The sequence below is a fragment of the Nicotiana tomentosiformis genome, chromosome 11 (genome assembly GCF_000390325.3).
Source record: "Nicotiana tomentosiformis chromosome 11, ASM39032v3, whole genome shotgun sequence".
NCBI lineage: Eukaryota > Viridiplantae > Streptophyta > Magnoliopsida > Solanales > Solanaceae > Nicotiana > Nicotiana tomentosiformis.
Genome location: NC_090822.1, coordinates 88,462,470 through 88,479,099, shown reverse-complemented (window position 1 = coordinate 88,479,099; position 16,630 = coordinate 88,462,470). Strand labels below are relative to the sequence as shown.

At 33.9% G+C, this 16,630-nt stretch overlaps 2 protein-coding genes across 13 annotated transcripts; both read right to left on the bottom strand.

Moving 5' to 3' along the window:
- Positions 1-946: 946 nt before the first annotated feature.
- On the bottom strand, positions 947-6,451 carry LOC104100776 (F-box/FBD/LRR-repeat protein At1g13570-like). 6 transcript variants are annotated; one of them, XM_009608089.4, is made up of 6 exons: positions 6,329-6,434; positions 4,338-4,415; positions 2,730-2,816; positions 1,737-2,584; positions 1,482-1,640; positions 947-1,395 (listed from the first exon to the last, which is right to left on the bottom strand). In XM_009608089.4, the coding sequence occupies exons 4-6, from the start codon at positions 2,571-2,573 to the stop codon at positions 1,093-1,095; spliced, it is 1,299 nt and encodes a 432-aa protein (XP_009606384.1). In that variant the 5' UTR covers positions 2,574-2,584; positions 2,730-2,816; positions 4,338-4,415; positions 6,329-6,434; the 3' UTR covers positions 947-1,092. The 6 variants fall into 6 exon arrangements, with proteins under 6 accessions (XP_009606384.1, XP_009606386.1, XP_033513177.1 ...); XM_009608091.4 differs by lacking the exon at positions 4,338-4,415 and having other exon boundaries at positions 6,329-6,442; XM_033657286.2 differs by lacking the exons at positions 2,730-2,816; positions 4,338-4,415 and adding an exon at positions 4,637-5,141.
- A 3,713-nt stretch (positions 6,452-10,164) lies between these two features.
- On the bottom strand, positions 10,165-16,370 carry LOC104100777 (F-box/FBD/LRR-repeat protein At1g13570-like). Of its 7 annotated transcripts, XR_011411861.1 has the most exons (6): positions 16,222-16,365; positions 11,373-12,278; positions 11,120-11,268; positions 10,834-11,034; positions 10,703-10,785; positions 10,165-10,534 (listed from the first exon to the last, which is right to left on the bottom strand). XR_011411861.1 is itself a non-coding variant. In XM_070188038.1 (4 exons), the coding sequence occupies exons 2-3, from the start codon at positions 12,204-12,206 to the stop codon at positions 11,137-11,139; spliced, it is 966 nt and encodes a 321-aa protein (XP_070044139.1). In that variant the 5' UTR covers positions 12,207-12,220; positions 16,222-16,370; the 3' UTR covers positions 10,555-11,034; positions 11,120-11,136. The 7 variants fall into 7 exon arrangements, 4 of the variants coding, with proteins under 4 accessions (XP_070044139.1, XP_070044136.1, XP_070044138.1 ...); XR_011411860.1 differs by having other exon boundaries at positions 10,703-11,034; XR_011411859.1 differs by lacking the exon at positions 10,165-10,534 and having other exon boundaries at positions 10,555-10,785.
- Between the last annotated feature and the right edge of the window lie 260 nt (positions 16,371-16,630).

Below are 16,630 nucleotides of genomic sequence, written 5' to 3'. Positions count from 1 at the left end.
TAGGAGAATAGCATTAAGAGTAAAATAAGAATGTCAAAATTCGAAAGTTTTCACATATAAATAGGTATTAATCTTTTTGAACAAACGAAAAAGAAAAGAATGCATGTAAAATGGAATTGAGAGAGCAATAAATAATTTTCTAGTTGACAATTGACAAAGAAAGAAGCATGTGCAAGTCATTTTTCTGGTGTACCAGAAAAGGAAAGCATTTACTGTCAAATTGGCAAAATGACCTTTCTTAATATGGACCGAACTTATTTCCGTAGAACTACCTTAACTTTTAATTTCATACCAATTTTTTTGACTAACAGTTAGACATTATCTTCAAACATTAATCAAAACACTACTCTATTTGCTAATATTATTATCGTTAATCTTTAATAATTTTTTTCGAAAATATTTTTCATTCACTAACCAATTATAACATTTTTTTGAAAAAAAATTGACTTCGTTCGTACCGATCACACACAAATGCGAACGAGTATGACAGAGGAAACATCTAATTTCAAGAAAAATAGGGACCAATGGTTTAACTGCTAAAAGTTCCAAGGACTAAAATTCAAAGGGTGATTGTTCAACTAATTTAGAAGGTGAATTCTTCCATAATCTTTCAAGGCAATGCGTTAATAATACGAATTCTGAAAAATATTTTTATTTCTCTCTCTCTCTCTCTTTAGTATAATTAGATTAATTACAATATTAACCAAATACCAATTAATGCTAATCGAATTATGTAAATATTTTTTATATTATCGGTGTATAGAATTTGGACATTTTTCACCAAGGAAACATAGTGATGACACTATTATTTTTATAATATATATTTTTCTTACTAATAAGTGACTTTTTGTTATAAAAAATTATTTATTAATGATACTGTAATAACCCAAAAAAATTTAAAAGACTTTAAAGGACTTTAGCTTAGCAACAAATGAAAATAATAAAAGGAAAGAAAAGAAAATATTAAATAAAATCTTAAACGGTTATAAAAATAAAGAGTACAAAGTAAATAAAGTAGAGAAATGTATAAAATAAAGACTACAAAGTAAATGAATTGTTTTGACTCCCTATTTATAGAAGAAAGAAAGTTGCTTAAGGCTGATGCCTTTGGCATATAACTTGTGTAAGAGCTGGTTGAGAATAGGCGAAGACGCCAATGATCTTAGAAATCTTAGTTGCCTGCCTTTCACTAACTTCTTCATCTACGTTAATGATCATCTTCTCGAGAATAGGCGCAGACGCCAGCACTAACCTTACAAACCGCAATTCCAGTTTTGAACCATGGAATCTATGTATTCTCAGAGCTTGAAGGTTATTGAGTTCATCAATGCTGCAGCCTTGTCCTTTCAACTGATTTAAATCTACTTTCCTGGAACCTTTCTTGATCCGACTCAACTATAAGTAGTATAAAGAAAAATTAGTAAGATTTGCATCTCTATACTCGGAAAATAGAGTAACAACTCATGAATTCAACAACTCACCAGAAGTTTAAGTAACTTCAAATTCAGACAACTTCTAAGGATGCATAGAAGGGAACAAATTTGATCTTCATCATTAAAATCGAAACCATAAAATTCGAGACTGTCCAAGTGATTGAGCATCGTTGACAGCCTCCTTGCTACATTACCAGAAGCCAAAAACTAGACAACAAAAAAACCCAAATATAAGAACGTTAACAGTTACAACTATGTACGAAGTCATTCTGAGTTATTCAAAGATATAAATTTCCATCTTACCTTAAGGGAGCATCCGTCCAAGATAAGTCCTCTAACTTCAGGCAAGCTGCTGAGAAGTTTTACCAAGTTCATTGCTTCATGTTGTCTGTTTTGTGAAACTTCTTCTTGTGGTATAACTGCAAAACTTTTTAGCTTCTGACAGTCCTTGAAAGAAATCCATTTAATTGTTTCAATGCCACAATAGAAAAATGTTAAACATAAAAGTTCTGGGGCATATAGATTCAAGTGATGAAGACCACTACACCGTACAAACATCAGATCCAGAAGGTTTGGAACAGAGAGGAAAGAAGTTGCAACGTCTAATTCAAAGGCGACTCCATCTAATTTAAGGCTTTTGAGCTTGTGGAAACCTCCAAAACTGCAAGGCGGCCTGAAAATGCAGTATGAGAGATTCAAATGTTCTAGCTCCACGCCGTACACACAGGAAGGTAACTTATAAGGAGCATTGAGATATTCTAAACTCCGAAGGGTGAGCTCCACGAGACCATTTCTTGACAAATGTAGCAGCCATAGATCAATAACGGAGAGCTCAGAAGGATGTATCATTGAAATATCAAGGAGAAATGTCTTAATGGGTCCATAGTGCTGCAATAGAATTCTATTAATGATGTCTATTGTGCCTGTCTGGTTTCTCTTTCTGCAAAAGTCCGCAGAAATTCTGAGCTTCGGGTTTGAAGCCCAAACATGTCTCCAGTTACTGGACAAGACACTCATTCTTGCGGCATCCTCAATAGTCATGTGCTCCTGAATTTGGTGTCTGACATTAATAGGAAGATCTGTAAGCCTATCAAGTTTGTCCCTTCCATCTTCAAGTCCTTTATAGGTATCAGTCATCATGATTGTAAGTCCTGACCATTTGAACCAACAAAAATAAGTGAAGGTTGCATAGAAAATGCTTTACACATGCTGCATATGCAAATCCAACTTTATATTCTAGTCAAGAAAGTAACATCATAGTTTAAAAAGGCTTGTATAAGATCAATCCAGACTCACGCTTATCTTGATAATCAGATGGGAATGAATCAATATGAGAGCAAAGCTCGTCAGGCAGGTTGTTTGAGATTCAAAACAGTCATCATTCTACAAATTTCAATTTTTATAGAAGTTATTCTACCAAGTACAAAGTATGGCATGAAGAGATTATAAATATTCAGCTTTATTTATCGTAGACTTCATAATGTTAGTATTGAAACCCAGAATATTGCGCTGACAAAGCATGCCCACAACGATGGTAAATTAGACCATAAAAAAGTCATGCCAAAGGAAGTACAAAAACTTACGTTGTTCGCTCTACTAGATTAACGCCCACAGGTGGAGATGAACAATTTGTCGTTCAAAAGAGAATATAAAAGTGAGTATAAAATATCAAGAGAATAATTTCACAGCATTCACCCTTAAAGAGATACACTCCAGCAAATATATATTATTTTCATATTTTCTCAATGCTTATTATTTGGTCTCAATAAAAACTATTCCCTTCGTTTCATTTATTTGGCGGTGTTTGTCTAGAAAAGAGTTAGTAATAAAGTTTTTCACACATAAGCTAAATATGTATAACATACCAAAAATCAAATGGCAATGCCATTATACAGTTTATGGCAGAATGTATGTTTGCTGCTCTTGTTGAAAAGGCAGCCTCAAGAGGACGGTGTTCTTTGGATAGACAATAGCTCATTTTTATATTTGGTTATTACATAAAGAGAGAAAGAGCGTACTCTTATAAAGATGGTTTCTGCTGTTATAGGTAAAAAAAAACGGTTAAAGAGAGCTAAAATATAACAGGAAAAATCGGTTCCGAAAAAAACTTGACTTTTATGACGAAATATTGTTGTATAGGGTGACTGGTATAGGAAGATCTGACTTGCATAAAAAATCTTGTTATTGACATATACTCTCAAAAGAGACGTATTATACAACTCTCACATGCAACTAGGCAGCCTCTTATGGAGGAATTCTATTTCTTCATACTCATCATTTGAATTTTAGCAGCTAATAAAAACTTTTCAAAAGTATACATCCCATTCTTTGGGTAATAAAATACGCATCTTCATAGAAATAAAATCTCTAAAATTACCAATAATAATTCTAGAAATCTAACAAATATTTTAAATTTTTAATGCACCACTTATGATAAAGAATTGCATGAATAAATATTTCTATCATTAAAATTTTCATACCCTTCAAAGATCTGCACATATATTTCTATTTAAAATTTCATTGAGATTTTAAATCTAAATAATTTTTTTATTTTATAACGTTAAAAAATTTGAATTTTTTGGAAATCTTTTTCTACAATGGCCAAATAATATTTAAACATCCAATTGTTATAGGTGTATAGCAGACAATCGTTATAAAAGCCAAAAAAAATAATCGGAACAAACGAAATTGTTATAGAGAAGTTTATCGGTATATATGGATATTTTGTTAACTTGTAATCCTAATCAGAGAGGTCAACTAATCCATGTAAAAAATCAATTTACGAAGTAGTAAACTCTTGGATTAATTAAATTATATGACTCAGAGTTGAGAGAAGAAAAAAATCACAACTATAACATCCTTATCGAAAATGAAGTCAAACAGAAATAAAAGAAAGGAACTAACCTCACAGCGGCGAGTGAGGGGATTCCGGAGGAGCGGGTACTGAATAGGGTTTAGGGAGAAAGAGAGAGGCGGACATACCTAGAATGCAAAAACATTTTTCCCAGGGCAAGGTATTTATAAGTAAATTTATATGATATTTGGGAAGAAAATCTCCATAATAAATATTACTACTCCATAATTAGTAGCCTCATAAAAATGATAATTAATATATTAAATTGGCAAAATACATAGATAGACACTCAAAGTTGGCACCAACTATTAGTTAGACACTTCAGCTTAACTAATGACCAGATAGATACTTTTTCTTGGCAAGAATATATCTCCTAGCCCAAGTTGGACAAATCACTCGCGTGGCATACACTCCCAGTTGACATGTCAAATGGACAATCAAATAATTACACATGTGATACCCCTTCCCAATCAGACCTCCACCCTCCTCCCCCAACTACCCACTCCTCCACCCTCCTCCCCCAACTACCTATTGCTCGCCGACCAAATCGCCAGCAAGCTAACACGGGGGCGAGGTTGAAGGGGTCTTGCGCAACCTTCGTATTATCGCAAGCACAACCTTTGACCCCTTCATCGACAACCTCTCATTTGTTCAACTACTCGTGTGCGCCTTAAGTTGAGGAGAGTTGTTCACAAGCAGTGGTTATGAGCTCTTTCTTGTTCCGCTTCAGAAGAGGCTGCGCACCTTTAATTGCACTAGTGGATTGAATAACCTTTTTTGTTAGTACCAAGCGACGACCTCACTGCCACTCCACCTCCTTCAATTTCTCTCCTTCAGCCACTTCTTTCATCATCCTTAACCATCAATTTCAAAAAGAATCATATAGGTGATACTTACTAGTTAAATATAGGCTTTAAATTTGTTCGAGAACTTTTAGTGTTATTACTTTTTTATTTATTTATTTATTATTATTATTATTACTACTCCCTCCATTTAACAAAAATGAACCTATTACTATTTGGGGAGTCAAACAACGTTTTCTTGACTATATTTTTGCAAATAGATTTTAAATATTTGATTTTCAAATATTGTGACTTATAGTGCTTATTATGTAGTTTCTAAATATGTAAATTTTATTTCAAATTAGACAATTGGACCCTTATACTCTAAAAAGGTTCAAACAAATTGAAACATAGGGAGTATTATTTATGTATATATTTAAATACTCTTACTGAAGTGAGGATTCATATCACCGATCCTTAACTTTGTTTGGGACTGAGATATAGTTGTTTGTTGTTGTTGTTGGTAAAATAAAAGCATTATTTTTTTCTAGAAAAGCTTGGACCACTATCAAAGAAACCAATGCCAATACTCTAAAATAGTTTATTACAAGTCTTGATGAAGACGACAGAATGGAATTTGCTCCTTTTCTCGTTGAAAAAGCAGCCTCAAAAGGACATACGGTGTTCTTGGATAGACAATAGCTCATTTTGATATTTGGACATAGGTATGTTGGTATAACAAAAGTCAATTTCCAAGATGTTTTCTGTGAGAAGGTCATTTCTCTAGTGTTTGGTTAATAGAAAATGCACTCCTTCCACCAAAAGGGGGAAAAAGACTCCCTTAATTCATTTTTCCTTAAAACTATCTTAATTTTAAATTGATACCACTTGCTATGTCTAACTGTTAGATATTGTTATCAAACTTATAGTCAAAAATTTCATCAGAACACTACTCTATTTGCTAATATAATTATTAAATTTTTTATATATATTTCCTTATTTCTTGAGTTAATGAAAAGAGTGGGTCTTGGGTACACTCAATGGTTTACTACCCTCTGTTTAATTTCAAGAAAAATGGGGACCAATGATTTAACTGCTCAAATTCTGTTAAGCTTATGAAGAAATCAGTTTGAGAAGCAGTATATTCTTGGATTAATGAATTTATATTATCATTAAGAGTTGAGAGAGCCAAAAATTCATAACTGTAACATCACTTATCGAAAAGAAAATCACACAAGAAAACAAAAAAAGAAACCAACCTCACGGCGGCCACAGCAGCACCGGGGAATAGCAGAAGGTGGGGGTGAGGAGCGGGTGCTGGGTAGTGTGAGTAGTGACGAGCGAGAAAGAGAGAAGCGGCCACAAATAGAATCAAAAAATTTATTTTCCTTCGTTATAGTAAAAGTAATTCTGCTAAGGGTGTGTTTGGTATAATGGAAAATATTTTCTTGGAAAAAACAAGTAATAATCTTACTCATTTTTCGGTGTTTATACGCAAATTAAAGAAAAACGCTTCTAAAGAGTATTCATAAATAATTTAGATAAAATAAACATAAAACCATAAACTTTCAAACCGACAACCTTCCAAACCCACAAATTCCATAAACTTTCGAACCGCTAAACTTTCAAACCCATAAACTCAATAATTTCTAAATTCGTAAACTTTCAAACATATAAACCTCCGAACTCATAACTTTGAAACTCGTAAAATTTTGAACCTATAAAATAAAAAAAGAAGAATTGAACTGAACTGAAAATAAAAAATAAAAATAAAAAATTTGGTGGGGTTGCAGAAAAGTGAAAAAAAACAAAAAATTGAATATAGAAAAAAAAAGTTAAAAAATATAATTTTTGGGGGTGTGGGGGAGGGGGGGCAGAAAATTAAAAATACAAAAAAAATTGGGGTAAGGGATTAGCAGAGTGGGTGGTGACAAAAAAGAAAAAAAAATGACTTTTTGGGAAGAGGGGGGTGGGAGAGGGGGGAGAGGTGGGAGAGGGTAGGAAAGGTGGAAGGGGTTTGGTTAGATGTGAGGATACGTATAGTTTTTGGAAAATGTTTTTCTAACTTTTTCTAGGGAAATCATTTTTCTCCAAATTCAGGAAAATATGATACCTAGGAAAATATTTTCCAAACTATTTTGTGCAACCAAACAGTGAAAAACGAAAAATATTTTATGTTTTCCAGGAAAATATTTTCTTGGACAATTAGTAATCTTACTCATTTTCCGGTGTTTGATACGCAAATTAAGGAAAATAACTTCTCAAAAGTATTCATAAATAATTTAGATAAAATAAACATGAAACCATAAACCTTTCGAACCAACAACCTTCTGAACCCACAAATTGCATAAACTTTCGAACCCGTAAACTCTATAATTTCTAAACCTGCAAACTTCCAAACACATAAATCTTACTTTGGAACTCGTAAAATTTTGAACCTATAAACTGAGAAGAAAAAAAGAATTGAATTGAAAATAAAAGATAAAAAAATTGCCGGGGGGGAGGGGGCGCTAGGGTCTGGGGGTGCTGTAGAAAAAAATTACAGAAAAGTAAAAATACCAAAAAAAAAATTAAAAAATTGAAATCTGAAAAAATGCTTTTTTGGGGAGAGGGGGTGGGAGAGATGGGGTAGGGGAGAGAAGGGGGAGGGGGTTGGGGTTAGATGTGAGGATACGTGGAGTTTTTGAAAAATGTTTTCCTAATATTTTCTAGGGAATTCATTTTCCTTCAATTTCAAGAAAATGTGATATCTAGAAAAATATTTTCCAAACTATTTTGAACAACCAAACAGTGAAAAATGGAAAAATATTTTTCGTTATACCAAACACAACCTAAATTTCTTTAATTTTCCCAAAAACTTATGAGCCACTTGATATAAAAACTTATTTTTTATACGAAGGAGTAAAAATAGAAACATATTTGAAAGTTGAACCTCTCGTTATACTCAATCAAACACTTTCATATAAATGAGATACTTGGTGACAGAGTATCGGCTTAAGCCTAAAGCAAGTAAAATACTTGCTTTAGGTCCAAAATTTGTGAGGCCCCAACTTACTAAAATTCTTTTATATGATGTATATAATATATAATTTATTTAATATTTTTGTAATATACAAATATTAAACCTTCACTTCCATATATTAATGCATAATAAATTTTGCTTTCTTTCTCTCTCTTTCGTTAATTCTTATTATTTAAACAATCTTAAATTAGCATCATTTCAAGTTCAGATTGTTATTGAAATTTTTAAAAGTTCAAAAATTAATTCGAGAAATATTTCAAGTGAAATAATAATTTTTAGTCACAAAATTCAATATTTTTTAAGTGAAAAATTTATGTGCAAAGAATAGTTTTAACTTCCAAATATCTTTCTCAATTTCAACTTCAAATACTCTTTTTCAACTTTAACCAATTGTTTCACTTTCTGTTTTAGTCTATTTTAAGAAAATATATCTTTCTATATTAAGTAAGTTTCTAATCCTACTTTTCCATTTTAGCCTTAACGACACACTCTCTTATACATAGGAATGACACGACATATTTAAACCAAGAGTCAAAGGATATTTTTTGGTATATTATACACGTCTTTAGTTTAACACTACAAAATTTAAAATAAATTATACTCTTAAACTTCATTTAGAGTTAAATTAAAATACATAAAATATAACAAATGAAGTGCGTGCGCGCGCACATATATATATATATATATGTGTGTGTGTGCGCGCGCGCGCGCGTGTGTTGGAATGACATGGCATGTTTAAGATCAAGATTCAAAGGATATTTAAGGCCTATATTGTAGTTTGCCTTTAAGCATCAATTTTATGAGCCACCCCCGGACTGACATGTTCAAAGTCTCCTTTGAATTCTTACCACAAGAATTAGGAGTGTCATGGTTCGGTTCGGCCGGTTATTTTTTTTTTGATAAGTACCATACCAATTTTTCGATTATTCTATTATGTATAACCAAAATTAGACTTTTAGAAATCGTATAAATCATGTCGGTTTCTCTTCGGTATCGGTACGGTTCGATTAATTTTCGGTATTTTTTTTTAAAAGTCACTAGTAGAAGCAGAATGCAACAACATACGTATTTTTATAGGACTTAGCAAAACTCTCTAGACATTTTTACTATTTAAAGGGTTATGAATTAAGAAAACATGAAAAATAGCCAGAGTATAAATCCATCAACTATTCTACAACAGCGTAAAAGAAACTAAACAAAGACAAAGAATATAAATCACACGAGTGGAAAGATATTAAGCTGTGACTTAAGAATAAAGTCTATAAAAGATTAAACATCCGAAAATATAAATTCAAATCATGCGAAAGAAAAAATATTCAATACATTGTAATTTACTACTCATTATCGTTAGAATACCTTGTGTCTTCCTAGTGAATATGCTGAAAATAATTTAGTTTCAATAGTAGTATAGTAGATTTAGGAATAAGGATTTTGTGTTTAATTACTTGTTAACTTGTAACCGTTTTTATAATTTCAAGGCCCAAAAAAATATTAATGCTTTATTATTTTTAAACTTAATATATAAATATATTTTTTCCATGTAAATTTATTCGATACGGTTCGGTATTTTTTCGATTTATTTTCATAAAATAAAAAACCTACCCTAATTATCGGTACGGTTATAGATTCATATAAAAACCTATAGTTTTATTAAAAGAAACCTAAATATCGATTCGTTGCGGTACAATTCAGCTGGTTTAGTCCGTTTTTAAATATCCATTGGCATCCCTAACAACAATACCCAGTATTATCCCATACTGTGGGATCTGGAGAGGGTAATATGTACGCAAACCTTACCCCTACCTTGTGAGGATAGAGAAGATGTTTCCAATAGACCCTCGGCTCGATAGGAAAGTAATTGATAACCTTATAAAAATGGTAACTAGTATATTATAATATGTAAAGCCACACTAATTGTGTAAACAAAATATTAAACCATAAATTTTAAAAATTTCCCCTTAACCTTTGAGTTATAGGATTCTATTTTTCTCCTTGACATTTGGGAATCAATATACTACAATACCAATTCATTTGAGTATTCTCCTCCGAAACATAGACACGGGAAAATAATCATTTCTCAAGAAAAGACAATTCTCAATTTTAAAATGTCAAAAAAAAAAATAGCCATTATGCAGATACCATCTTCTTTACATTTCAAATAACTTAATATGCTTGCAGCTAGTGAATAAAATCACATCAAAATATCTCAGTATTCTTCCTCAGCCTTGAAGAATAGACAAGAGTAGCACGTTCGCGGTCTCTAGTTGCATGTCCAATTCTAGCAAGTTTCTGTCTGATTTTCTTTTTCATCTCCTTTTGGAAGTAGACACACAGGATTTACTTTTGTACCCTCTTTCTTTCTTTATTTATAAATTATATTTCAGTTATCTCACAAGTTTCTTTTTTTCCAAATATCATCATGATCTGTTGCTACAAGGAGCTTCTACAGATGTACCAAAAAAATAAAAAAGTTAGGTGCTGCTATATATATCATTCAGATATGACAAACATGAAACTTTAAATCGTTAATAAGGGGCCAATAAGAACATCCGCAGTAACCATTACAGCAGTGAGAACGAGGATCAAGTCATCTCAATCATTTATCGCTTACCTGTGGTATATTACTTGTGTAAGAGCTGGTCGAGGAAACTGCATCAACTCCTCAGAAATCTTAGTGGCGTGGCTTTCACTAACCTTTTTATCTACTTCAATGATCATCTCCCGGAGAAAGCTTTCACTAACCTTTTTATCTACTTCAATGATCATCTCCCGGAGAAAAGGTGCAGACGCCAGCAATAACCTTACAAACAGCAATTCCACTCTTGAACCATGGAAGAAACATATTCTCAGAGCTTGAAGGTTATTGAATTCACCAATACTACAGCCTTGTCCTTCCAAATGATTTACATCCACTTCCCCAGAGCCTTTCTTTATGTGACTCAACTATAAGTAGTATAAAGGAAAATTAGTATGATTTGCACCTCTATACTCGGTAAAAGAATAACAACTCATGAATTCAACAACTCACCACAAGTACAAGCGACTTCAAATTAGGAGAACTTCTAAGAACGCATAGCAATGAGCAAACTTGATCTTCGTCATTAAAATCGTAATCACAAAAGGCGAGGTCGTGCAAGTCATTGAGAGCAACCCTGCTACATTACCAGAGGACAAAAACTAGACAGCCAAAACAAAAACAAAAAAGGAACCCCCAGAAGAACGTTAATATACAAATATGTATGTCGTACTGAGCTATGCAAAGATACAAATTTCCATCTTACCTTGATGAAGTATCTGTCCAAAAGAAGTTTTCTAAGTTCAGGCCAGCTGCTGAGAAGTTTTATCAAGTTAATTGCTTCATGTTGTCCATTCTGTGGAACTTCGTCTCGTGATATAACTGCAAAACACTGCAGCTTCCGACAGTCCATAAAAGGACCCAGTTTAATCGTTTCAATGTCACAGAGTACAACTTTTAAAGTTAAAAGCTCTGGGGCATATATATTTAAGTGAGTAAGACCAATACACTTCACAAACATCAGATTCTTAAGGTTTGGAACACAGAGGAAAGAAGTTGCAACATCTAACTGAAAGGCGACTCGACTTAGTGTAAGGCTTTTCAGCTTGTGGAAACCTCTAAAACTGCAAGGCGGCCTGAAAATGCAGTTTGAGAGACTCAAATGTTCTAGTTCTACACCGTACACAGAGGAAGGCAACTTATAAGGAGTATTGAGATATTCTAAACACCGAAGGGTGAGCTCCACAAGACCATTTCTTGACAAATGTAGCATCCATAGATCAATAACTGAGTGCTCAGAAGGATGTATCATTGAAATATCAAGGAGAAATGTCTTAATTGGTCCATAATGCTGCAATAGAACTCTATTAATGATGTCTAGTGTGCCTAACTGCTTTCTCTTTATGCAGAAGTCCACAGAAATTATGAGCTTCGGGTTTGAAGCCCAAACATGTCTCCACTTACTGGACAAGACACTCATTCTTGTGGCATCCTCAACAGCCATGTACTCCTGAATCTGGTGTATGACATTAATAGGAAGATCTGTAAGTCTATCAAGTTTGTCCCTTCCATCTTCAACTCCTTTATAGGTATCTGTCATCACGATTGTAAGTCCTGACCATTTGAACCAACAAACATAAGTGAAGGTTGCATAGAACATGCTTCACACATGCTGCATAAACAAATCCAACTTTAAGTTCTAGTCAAGAAAGTAACAACATACTTCAAAAGGCTTGCACAGATCAATCCAGACTCAATGTCAATCTTAATAATCAGGTGGAATGAATCAATGTCAAAGGAAAGCTCGTCAGGCAGGTTATATGAGCTGTTAAAAACCAATTCCCAATTGAACTTAGGATGGATTTCAAAACAGTCATCACTCCCACACATCCAATTTTTATAAAACTTATTCTACAAGTACAAAGTATGGCATGAAGAGGTTACATATCGTAAGCTTCATAGATCACAGTGTTAGGATCAAAACCCCGGGATATTGTGCAATCTAACAACGCATGCACACAACAACGGTAAATTAGAGCATAAAGAGAAACATGCCAAAGGAAGTACAATGATTTACGTTGTTCGATCTACTAGACGTACGCCCCTAGGTGGAGATGAACAGTTCACTAATCAAAAGAGAATATAAAAGGAAGTACAACATAACTCACAAAACTCACTAGTAAAGAGGTTCACACAGGTGAGGGTTAACACTTTTATCTCCCAAATTATTTCCCTAAACTAAAGTCTCTCAATATGAAAGGCTATAATGTGGATGCCACCAAGCGAGAAAGAAATTCCTCGATTCTATAGAAGCCTGTTGTCTTTTACTGCAAGTAAAGGAAATCGCCAATTATGATAGATCCATACTCTCCTCTAAAAAAGGAAAATTCAATCATGGTAAATGTATTTTCCTTCCTACAACGAATAGCAACAACCCAAACATAGAAAGAAAATTAGGGACACAACTAAAACATAGGTCCAATAATTTCAACAAGAACTTTCATGTGCTACACAAAATGACAAGAATAATGTGTATTTCCCACCAGTTGCTATGGCTGAATTAGGGTATTAATGACTTTGATAGCAACAAGATAGCTCATTGTTCTCCTTGTTTATCAACTAAATTTTTGATTGTCCTTGTTTCTCAACTAAGTGACTGCACATTATCTTTTTCTCAACACATAATACTTGGTCTCAATAAATATGGCGGTATTTGACTGGATATAGAGTTTAATAAAGGCGAAATATATGAGCAGTCCCTGTAAGTTGTCCTTAACGATCAGCTGGACACTTCAGTTAGACACTTCTGCTTGGGTAGAAGTGTGTCTCTTAGACACCTTACGCTGTCATGGCAAAATTTGTGTCTTACACTCATATTGGAGCGCGTGAAACTATTTAGAATTAAATTTTTTACTCTTTTTTTCTACCTAAATTCAATGTGGACCCCACCTAATTCTCACACCTCCTTCTCCAATTTTTTCCTCCACCCGGATGCTAACCTTCTCTGCCCCCAACATTTTTCTTCACCTTTCCCCTCCATGCCATAAAACCACCCGATTTCGCATAAAAAAAAACATCAGGGGACAGAACTTCCATCACAACCACTACTCTGTTCCTTCTCTCCACATATCTAGTCCCTACTACTCAGAAACTAGCATTTAAAAGTTGAAATTATGGATCATCGTGGAGTTAGTAGTGGACAAGTTCTCTGGGTTACCTCCTTGGAAATGGTAGAAACTCCACAGGAAATGCATGCGGCGTTGTTATTGTATGTAGGTTTATTTTGTGGCTAGGAAAACAATGTTGCCATTCGGATGATCCAATATCACCTCCTTCATCTCCCTCATTTACCCCAAATATGATAAGTAAAAATAAAAAGCCATCTAAAACCTTCCAATTCCACCGCAATTGGATTTGAGAATTGGTTCTTCGCGTGTGGAAATGTATCAATCAAGTGGGTTAGGACGATTTCTTATTTAGTTTTGAAAAAAAAAAGAGTGGAGGTGATTTGGCGGGTGACAGTGATAAGGTTGACATAGCTGACCAAATAATTGGGGGTGGGGAAGATGGTCTTGGTGGAAGGGAAAGCTACTATAATTATTTTTAAGAAAATACACGTGTCATTTAATGAATTGTCCATTTGACACATCGTCCGCAAGTGTAACACACGCATGTGGTTTGTTGGTTTGGATTGTTTAATTGACCTATTTTATTAAAGGCTTGAAGTGTCTAACTGGAAATGGGCTCAGTTGAAGTGTCCAACTGATCGTTAAGGACAACTTAGAGGGGTCGTTTATGTATTTCGCCTTTAGGGTGTGTTTGGTATAAAGGAAAATGTTTTCTATGGAAATATTTTCCAGGAAAATGAATGGTTTTATCACTTATTTTTCTTTGTTTGGTTGGTGAGTGATACTCTCCTCAACCCACCTTGCCCAAAATTCCCTACTTTTGATAGGGAAAACATTTTCCTCCAATTGGAGGAAAATGAGTTGATGAGAAAAATGAGTTGATGAGGAAAATGAGTTGATGAGTTGAAAAAGAGTTGCTAACAAATGTATCAGCAGCATTTCCTCTGTCAAATCACAGTCCACAAAATTTAGTCTTATTCCTTTTATAATAACTGAAAGACAATTCAGTCTTACGATTCGGACATTTCAATACACAAGAATAAGAAATAAACACTTAAAATTGGCATCATATTGTGCTTTTTAGCTATGTGTTTATAACTCCCTCATAATTTATGTAGTAGTCACTTGGAACATATGAGACAACAATCAGGATTTCCTTCGGCTAATTTTTATTGGCAAAAAAAGCACCCAAAAAAAAGAGAATTTTTATTTAAAAAATTTGTGGGGCGGGGCGGGTGAAAGCGGGTGGAGTGTGGAGCGGGTGAATGCGGGTTTAAATCCTATGCGGGGCGGGTTGAAATTGTGCGGGTTCAGACAGAACCCGCCCTGCACCCGCACCGCCTGCCATTCTTACCAAAGATACTCCTAAAATCTTGTGGTCTTAAACTGTCATGTAACGTTTAAAGGAGAATGTCATCAAGGTAAAATGAGAATGCTTAAATTCAAAAGGTTCACATATAGAAAGGTATCAATCTCTTTTTAACAAACTAAAAAGAAAAGAATGCATATAAAATCGAACTGAAAGAGCAATAAATAATTTATTTATGCAACATGTTAGTCTTGATTATACGCATCCACAACCTTCATATGCCATTTTTGCTTACATAATAAGGATTTAAATGTTTCTATGCTCTAGCATCTAATATAGAGTTTCCACTCACAGGAGACCCAACAGACAAATGGGTTTTAGTTTTGATTATATTATGTCATAATTTGGCATTGGTAAAATAAAAGCATTATTTTTCTAGAAAAGCTTGGACCATCCCCATTAAAGAAATCAATGCCCATTCTATAATGTAGTCTGTTATAGTCTTTGACGGCACAATGGAATTTGCTGCTTTTCCTGTTGAGAAAGCAGCCTCAAAAGGACATAGGTTTGTTTGCTATAATAAACGCCACTTTCCAAGAAAATGTTTTATGTGCAATAGTCATTTCTCTGGTGTTTGGTTAATAGAAAATGTTTATCTTCCACCAAAAGGGGAAAAAGACTTCCCTTAATTATGGGTGGAATTCAGTTTCCATAGAACTATCTTAATTTTAGATTCATACCACTTGCTCTGTCTACCTGTTAGACATTGTTATCAAACTTATACAAAAAAAAAAAAAAAAACATCACAACACTACTCTATTTGCTAATATTAGTATTAATCTTTAATCTATATTCCCTTATTTCTTGAATTAATGGAAAAAGAGGGTTTTGCTACACTCAATGGTTTACTACCCTCCATCCATTTTTCAAGAAAAATGGGAACCAAGGGCTAAAATTCGGTTACCCTCTGTCTAATTTTCAAGACAAATGGGGACCAATGGTTTAAGTTCTTCAGCTTTTGAAGACCCCCACAATCGGAATTTTGATATATCCATGCAAGAAATCAGAAGCTCTTGGATTAAAGTAATTATTTATGACTAAGAGTCGGGAGAAAGAAAAATTCGTAACTGTAACATCACTTATTAAAAAAACAAGGAAAAAAATAAAAAGAAACCAACCTCAAGGCGGCGGTGGAAGCACCGGGGGGGAGAGAGAGAATTGGTTGGTGGGGGCGAGGCGACTGAGAGAGGATTCCGGAGGAGCGGTGCTGGGTAGTGAGTACTGAGTAGTGACGAGCGAGAAAGAGAAGCGGGTCAAAACCTGTTCTTTTCCTCCTTTATAGTAAAGGTAATTCACTAAATTGCTCTTGCATCTTGTTAGGATTTTTTTGGGGGGCAGGAAGGATAAGCTTATATTAATTACGGAACAATACCCCTAACGTATTGAAAATTGTTCAAAAATATACTTCGTTAATCCTTGGTCCGCAAATATTCAAACGTTTGTTTTTGGGCTCAAACTTATCCATATATCTAACAGAAGGGCTAACAATACCCTAACGTATTGAAAATAGCTCAAAAATACCCTCCG

What these genes read in the sequence shown, in the direction of transcription:
- LOC104100777 (XM_070188035.1), bottom strand. Translation starts at nt 12,266, where the DNA reads ATGTTCTATGCAACCTTCACTTATGTTTGTTGGTTCAAATGGTCAGGA. An exon ending in TGGACAGATACTTCATCAAG is followed by an intron (nt 11,269 to 11,372) that starts GTAAGATGGAAA and finishes TTGGCTGTCTAG; the next exon opens with TTTTTGTCCTCTGGTAATGT.
- LOC104100776 (XM_009608090.4), bottom strand. Translation starts at nt 2,573, where the DNA reads ATGATGACTGATACCTATAAAGGACTTGAAGATGGAAGGGACAAACTT. An exon ending in TGGACGGATGCTCCCTTAAG is followed by an intron (nt 1,641 to 1,736) that starts GTAAGATGGAAA and finishes TTTGTTGTCTAG; the next exon opens with TTTTTGGCTTCTGGTAATGT. An exon ending in TGAAGTTACTTAAACTTCTG is followed by an intron (nt 1,396 to 1,481) that starts GTGAGTTGTTGA and finishes TACTACTTATAG; the next exon opens with TTGAGTCGGATCAAGAAAGG.